At 43.0% G+C, this 7,887-nt stretch overlaps 1 protein-coding gene across 1 annotated transcript; it reads right to left on the bottom strand.

Annotated features, from left to right (window-relative positions):
- Positions 1 to 2,006: 2,006 nt before the first annotated feature.
- On the bottom strand, positions 2,007 to 5,271 carry LOC139640038 (amino acid transporter heavy chain SLC3A2-like; the record flags this gene model as incomplete). The annotated part of the gene is made up of 5 exons (XM_071514196.1): positions 2,007 to 2,354; positions 2,653 to 2,712; positions 2,931 to 3,246; positions 4,081 to 4,223; positions 5,177 to 5,271. Coding segments are annotated over 5 exons (962 nt in total), but the record flags the coding sequence as incomplete, so codon positions are not given.
- Positions 5,272 to 7,887: the final 2,616 nt, after the last annotated feature.

Raw genomic sequence — 7,887 nt, 5'->3', positions numbered from 1 at the left:
GTCAGCATCGCTCAGACTTACAGTCTGAAAAGCAAAGCTGTATTTCAGATTTTTAAAAATGAAGTAAAATTATTCAAGGTCAGTTTATTATCTTACCTGGTGATTAAATGAAATAGTGGTAAATCTCGAAGTATTTCACTTCAGCTCACTGTGTGGGATCATTTATCAGCTTTATTGGAGTAATGAAAAAGGACATTGATGGAGGCCATTTGTGTATCTAATATTTAGATATTAAAGGGGCATTAAGTGATCTATGGCTCAGAAACAATAAAGTCACAAACCAGTAAGTTTGTTCGCTTCCTGTTGTTTTTGTTGGCGATGATGTCACCAGACGGCTGCGTAGGATTCCATCATTTTGTTTTGAAGAGCCGTAGAAATAAACTGGACTTGATTTGATTTGAAATCAAGCGATGATCTGTGTCCGAAACTAAAATCCCCCAGAAACCACTGGAACAGGAAATCACAGAGCAGCAGCTCCAGAGAAATGACTTTATAGTTTATCTCCCGTCCCGACAAATATGTGTTGGTACATAAGTGGACTGCACATTATTAAATAACAATCATAAGTATAATTTTGGTCGATGTGAAATCTAAATCCTAATCATGACTTTTGGCCGTTAACACACAGAACAGTAGGCTGTGCTGAAGCCGACTCTCTTCTCCTCGTCTTCCCAAAGCAGGTCAGAGGAACTTCAGGGACTCAGGAAGACTTTAATGATATTAAATTATTTACTTCTGGTTTATTAAACTGTGTCCAGTCTGCAAGGAGAGGAGAGAGGTGAGCAGAGAAAGACGAGAGAGAGAGAGAGCATGAAGTATGAAGTATAATCCTCTGCATGAAAATACAAAGTTCAGACGTTATTAAAGAATTCAGACTGCAGAATGCATTACACTGACTTTTATTTCCTTTCTTTTCACAGAATGTAAGACATGGAAAGACACAATATCATGTGATTTACACACCAAGTAGGGTAAATGTGCAGGAGTTGGTCTTGGTGAGGTTCATCCTCAGCTGTGGCTCAGGCGGTCAGGTAACACTCAACAGATGGCTCAAGTTTTTAAATCTAAAATACTGATGATCACATGACCAATATCCAGTCTAACAGCAGTGTGACACGGAGCCCCATGACAGGGTTAGGGTTCCTCAGTGCTGGACTGTGGAACCTCTGTTCTGTGTGTGGAGAGACTCAAGTGGTTTGAGTGCAATGTGGGATTTGAAAAGTCATTCTGAAAGTCTCTAACTGGTCTCTAATTGGGATAATATTTAATGATTTACTTTATACTGAAATGAAACTCATTAGCTGCAGACGATGGGTCACCGTTCAGCCGTTAATGTAATAACTTCCCATTAACATAATAAACCGTTAACATAATAACATTTTGCACCGAATAGTGTAAAAATCCTGTTAGTGTAATGAATTTTCCATTAATGTAATAAAAGTCACCACTTCCATGTATATTCAGATGCAGCACCAGAGGTCAAAACCTAAAGTGCAAATGGTTGACAGATTGTGCACTGCAGGAGCAGGAGAGAGACCAGAATGCACTGCAGGAGCAGGAGAGAGACCAGAATGCACTGCAGGAGCAGGAGAGAGACCAGAATGCACTGCAGGAGCAGGAGAGAGACCAGAATGCACTGCAGGAGCAGGAGAGAGACCAGAATGCACTGCAGCAGACAGGTTGGGCTCTGAGTGAGGAGTAATGCTCACTTTGCTTTTACTGGAAAATCTCTCACTCCCCATCTCTCTCCCTCTCTCTCTCTCTCTCTCTCTCTCTCTCTCTCGTTGAAAGGCATTCTGGGAAATGTAGGAACTCACTAGCTGCAGTAGAAGCAGACGAGGCAGGTGGAGGGAAAGTGGGTTCACAAAAAACTAACAGACTTCATCACTAAATAAATAACTGCTGAAAGTGAAACTTCACAGACTGATGAGATCTGACAGTGAAGAGGATCAGAGGTTTTTCCTCTGACGGTTTCTAACATGAACAGGAAGGTTCTACGTGACGGTCTAGGCCGAGTAGGGGAACCTGAGCAGGGCCGCCTGTCCCGGGCCGATCCGCAGCGCCGCCAGGTCCACGCCGCCGTCGGCGGGCGGGGCGCCGCTCTCGGTGCTCAGGACCAGCTCCGCCCGCCCGGGCAGCGCCGGGTGGCTCAGCGGCAGCTCCCCCGCCTCCTCGGCCCAGTTGAAGGCCGCCAGGTAGCGCGGGCTCTGGTCCCAGACCCGCAGGAAGGCCAGCGAGGAGGAGGAGTTAAAGACCGGGACGAAGTCTCCGAACAGCAGCGAGCGCTCCTTCCCCCGCAGGTCGCTCAGAGTCCGGAAGAGACCGAGACTCCAGAGACGCTGCTGCCTCTCCTCCTGAGGACACACAGCAAGTAATACGATACTAATAATACTAATAATACTAATAATACTAATAATACTAATAATACTACTGCTACTGTTACTACTAATACTAGCCTACTGCTTTCCCATGTTGTTCTCATTTACATTCTGTTGTGTTTTTTTGTCATTTTGATGTTTTATTTATTTCTTTGCTTCTTTTGAGGTCAGATGTTTTAATAAAGACATCAGGTTTTTACTTCTCTGCACAATCAGTTATTTTTTTCTCACTTTTTTGCGTGTAAATAAATAAACTTTAAAGTCTGTTTGTTACCTGGAGAGTCCCGTTCAGCTCCTCCTCAGAGTCCCAAAGCATCCTGGGAAACTTTGTGTCCTTTAACAGAGACGATAAATATGAATTTTACAAGAAATAAACACTCAGCTTTGAAATGAGGGTTAGCCAAAATAAATAAATAAAATTTAACGGATCATGGATCACGGCTCATGGATCATGGATCACAGGTCATGGATCATGGATCACGGATCACAGGTCATGGATCACGGACAGTGTCCGCTGTGTGTCATCGTGTTTCCATGGCGACCCCTCCTCACCTCGTCCATCAGGCCGATCTCGTCGCCGTAGTTGAAGACCGGCGTGCCGGGCAGCGTGAGCAGGAGCAGCTGGTGCAGGCCGACCAGCGCCGGGCCCACCAGCGACGCCAGGTGACCCTGCGCCCGGCCGCCCAGGCTCCAGGCCAGCCGGCTCTGGCTGTGGGACGAGTACAGGCGCTCCACGGACCGAGCGCGCTCCGTGGCGTCGGCGTCCGGGGAGCGGAGGACGCCGGACAGCAGCAGGTCGACGCCCGTGGAGGAGAGGAGGGAGGAGACTTCATCTGCCGACGTTCTCTCCGTTACACCGATCAGAACCCTGGAAAACCCAAACAGGAAGTCATGACAGCCAGCTGACCGGAGCTGAGACGCCTTCACTGTGCTGAAGGCAACACGCTCAAAGAACAGCAGCTTAAAACTTCTGTCTGGTCCTTGTTCTTCTGTATGTAAGAATTCTGTCACTGAATCTAATAGCTGAGAAAATCTGAAATCTGAAACTCCCCGTATTTAAAAATCATGTGATTCTACAAGCTGTTTTGATTGGCAGGCCTTAGTGACATCACTCTGGACTGACAGGGTGAAGCCCCTCCCACTCACCCAGTCTCATTTTAAGCATTTCTCATCAGAGCCGAAAGCCCGACCCTCCGATGAGGCGGCCGATGAGAGGAGAGGCTCATTAACATAAAAACAGCCTGTTCTTCAGGCTGGAACACTACAAAAGCTGATGTAGATTTCGGTGAGGGGTTTTTGTTTTTATTTATACGCTGTACACAACAGAACTGTCTTTAAAAACCACAGGGAACTTTGTTGAAGAGAAACCCCAAACCCAAACCTGTGTAAAGCCTGACATCTAATGTTACTGAAATGTCCATCTGCTATTGGCCGATCTCTGGTGCCAGGTGAGTGTACTCTGTAGAAGGTGACATCACCTGGCACCAACGATCAGCCAATAGCAGATGGACATTTCAGTAGCATGTTTTTTACCATTAGAAGGGAGCAAACCCTCAAAGTGTTCTTGGGTTTATTTACTTCAAACTGCTAAAAGAGTAAAGAATGGGACTTTAAGCAGAAGAGTGCTGCAGTCCCAGCAGGTTCTCAGCGGTCTGACAGTAGAACCGGACCGGCGGGTTCCCGGTGGAACCGGGTTCCTCACCTCCTGCCGGTTCCCTCCTCCGTGGCGTTCTGGACGATGGCTCGGATGTCCGACCACAGCGAGGGAACGACGCTCGCCACGCGCTCCACCCCCGCCAGCTGGACGCCGTCCACGCCCCGGTCCAGCCAGAAGACCAGCGCAGACTGACAGGAGGAAGACAACAACCAATCACAGCTCGCCGCCTTCCGTCTCACACTGATGATTTATTTTATCAATGTGTTTGAGCAATTCTGTGTTCTGTCACTGTGGAACTAAACTAAACTATCCAAACTGATAGAATTAAATGTACTCAGTGGTGTAAAGTAACTAAGTACATTTACTCAAGTACTGTACTTAAGTACAGTTTTGAGGTACTTGTACTTTACTTGAGTATTTCCATTTTATGCTACTTTGTACTTATACTCCACTACATTTTAGAGGGAAATATTGTACTTTTTACTCCATTACATTTATTTCACAGCTATAGTTACTAGTTACTTTTCAGATCAATATTTTATATTTAAAACATTTGATCATCTTCATAAAATAACTATAAAATAGCATTGTTATAGATTAGACTACCCAAAAGTAAAGCTAAATTGTTAAGATTAGCTTCACGTTGACAACTTTAAAATGCTGCTTACATGTACATGTATGTCAATAAATCAGTATTAATATTCCAATAATTTATGAAAAATATAACTCTCTAAATGGGGACAGTTTGCATAATGAGTACGTTTACTTTGATACTCTAAGTACATTTTGCTGCCAATACTTATGTACTTTTACTTCAGTAAGATTTTGAATGCAGGACTTTTACTTGTAATGGAGTATCTTTACATTGTTGTATTGATACTTTTACTGCAGTAAAACATCTCAGTACTTCTTCCACCACTGAATGTACTGTAAGTTGCGTTACGTTAATTAATTTTGCAGTGCTTAAAAATCTATCTACCTATCCATCTATCCATCTGTCAGATTTTATTCATTTCTTTCAGGTGGTCTAACTTCTCTTCTGGAGCTAGCGGTTCTCCAGTGTTCCTCATGCAGACTGAGCTGGTTGCAGCAGATCTGGATTAAAACTGTAAAGCCTGTCTCTTCTGTCTGATTCCCTCACCTTCAGTCTCTCAGCTACGTTGGTCACACTAATGTTGGAGAACCAGGATCCGGTTCCCTGGTAGTTCGGAGTCAGATCCAAAACCACTGAAATACCTGGAGGAGGAGAAAAGGAGTTTTACTCTACAAACAAATATGATTTTCAGAAGCTTTTCTGAGCAGCATGCAGTCTATGAAACTTCATTATTCAGTTTCTCTAAAAGTAGAGGATCCAGTCTGTAAAGGTTTTATTGTTTAGTCGACCGAGGACTTCAGTTCCTCCTGCTTTGTAAAAAGAACCAGCATTTGTTTGGATTGTGTGATGTCAATCATTTTGTAACAGTAGACATTACAATCATCAGATTAATCATTTTCAGTGTTCAGTGTGTTCATCAGTGTGTTCATCAGTGTGTTCAGTGTGTTCAGTGTGTTCATCAATGTGTTCAGTGTGTTCATCAGTGTGTTCAGTGTGTTCATCAATGTGTTCAGTGTGTTCAGTGTGTTCATCAGTGTGTTCAGTGTGTTCAGTGTGTTCAGTGTGTTCAGCAGTATGTTCAGTGTATTCATCAGTATGTTCAGTGTGTACAGTGTGTTCAGTGTGTTCATCAGTATGTTCAGTGTGTTCAGTTTGTTCAGTGTGTTCATCAGTGTGTTCAGTGTGTTCATCAGTATGTTCAGTGTGTTCAGTTTGTTCAGTGTGTTCAGCAGTATGTTCAGTGTATTCATCAGTATGTTCAGTGTGTTCAGTTTGTTCAGTGTGTTCATCAGTGTGTTCAGTGTGTTCATCAGTATGTTCAGTGTGTTCAGTTTGTTCAGTGTGTTCAGCAGTATGTTCAGTGTGTTTAGTGTGTTCAGTGTGTTCAGTGTGTTCAGTGTGTTCATCAATGTGTTCAGTGTGTTCATCAGTATGTTCAGTGTGTTCAGTGTGTTCTGTGTGTTCAACAGTGTGTTCAGTGTATTCATCAGTATGTTCAGTGTGTTCAGTGTGTTCATCAGTGTGTTCATCAGTGTGTTCAGTGTGTTCAGTGTGTTCAGTGTGTTCATCAGTGTGTTCAGTGTGTTCAGTGTGTTCAGTGTGTTCATCAGTGTGTTCATCAGTGTGTTCAGTTTGTTCAGTGTGTTCAGTGTGTTCAGTGTGTTCAGTGTGTTCAGCAGTATGTTCAGTGTGTTCAGTGTGTTCATCAGTGTGTTCAGTGTGTTCAGCAGTTTTTCATCAGTGTGTTCAGTGTGTTCAGTATGTTCAGTGTGTTCAGCAGTATGTTGAGTGTGTTCAGTGTATTCATCAGTATGTTCAGTGTGTTCAGTGTGTTCATCAGTGTGTTCATCAGTGTGTTCAGTGTGTTCAGTGTGTTCATCAGTGTGTTCAGTGTGTTCATCAGTGTGTTCATCAGTGTGTTCAGTGTGTTCAGTGTGTTCATCAGTGTGTTCAGTGTGTTCAGTTTGTTCAGTGTGTTCAGTGTGTTCAGTGTGTTCAGCAGTATGTTCAGTGTGTTCAGTGTGTTCAGTGTGTTCATCAGTGTGTTCAGTGTGTTCAGCAGTTTTTCATCAGTGTGTTCAGTGTGTTCAGTATGTTCAGTGTGTTCAGCAGTATGTTGAGTGTGTTCAGTATGTTCAGCAGTATGTTCAGTGTGTTAAGTATGTTCAGTGTGTTCAGTATGTTCAGTGTGTTCAGTATGTTCAATGTGTTCAGCAGTATGTTCAGTGTGTTCAGTATGTTCAGTGTGTTCAGCAGTATGTTCAGTGTGTTCAGTATGTTCAGTATGTTCAGTGTATTTAGTGTATTCAGTGTGTTCAGCAGTATGTTCAGTGTGTTCAGTATGTTTAGTGTGTTCAGTATGTTCATCAGTGTATTCAGTGTGTTCAGAGTGTTCAGTGTGTTCAGTATGTTCATCAGTATGTTCAGTGTGTTCAGTATGTTCAGTGTGTTCAGTATGTTCATCAGTATGTTCAGTGTGTTCAGTATGTTCAGTGTGTTCATCAGTATGTTCAGTGTCTTCAGTATGTTCAGTGTGTTCAGTATGTTCAGTGTGTTCAGTGTGTTCAGTATGTTCAGTGTGTTCAGTATGTTCAGTGTGTTCAGTATGTTCATCAGTATGTTCAGTATGTTCAGTGTGTTGTGTATGTTAAGTGTGTTCAGTGTCTTCAGCAGTATGTTCAGTGTGTTCAGAGTGTTCAGTGTGTTCAGTGTGTTCAGTGTGTTTAGTGTGTTTAGTGTGTTCAGTGTATTCAGTGTGTTTAGTATGTTCTTCAGTGTGTTCAGTATGTTCATCAGTGTGTTCAGTGTTTAGTGTGTTCAGTGTGTTTAGTGTGTTCAGTATGCTCAGTGTGTTTAGTGTGTTCAGTATGTTCAGTGTGTTCAGTATGTTCATCAGTGTTTTGAGTGTGTTGAGTGTGTTCAGTGTGTTTAGTATGTTCAGTGTGTTCAGTATGTTCAGTTTTTAGTGTGTTCAGTATGTTCAGTATGTTCATCAGTGTGTTCAGTGTGTTTAGTGTGTTCAGTGTGTTCAGTATGTTCATCAGTGTGTTTAGTGTGTTCAGTGTGTTGAGTATGTTCAGTGTGTTCAGTGTGTTCAGTATGTTCATCAGTGTGTTCGGTATGTTCAGTGTGTTCAGTATGTTCATAAGTGTGTTCAGTATGTTCATCAGTGTGTTCAGTATGTTCAGTGTGTTCAGTATGTTCATAAGTGTGTTCAGTATGTTTAGTGTGTTCAGTGTGTTCAGTATGTTCATCAG

This window comes from Centroberyx affinis, unplaced genomic scaffold (assembly GCF_046629955.1).
Source record: "Centroberyx affinis isolate AG114_WGS23_722 - 3 ecotype Tasmania unplaced genomic scaffold, CSIRO-AGI_Caff_v1 ptg008228l_1, whole genome shotgun sequence".
NCBI classification, from domain to species: Eukaryota; Metazoa; Chordata; class Actinopteri; order Beryciformes; family Berycidae; genus Centroberyx; species Centroberyx affinis.
The sequence above is the reverse complement of the archived record's forward strand: the minus strand, read 5'-3'. Positions and strand labels throughout refer to the sequence as shown.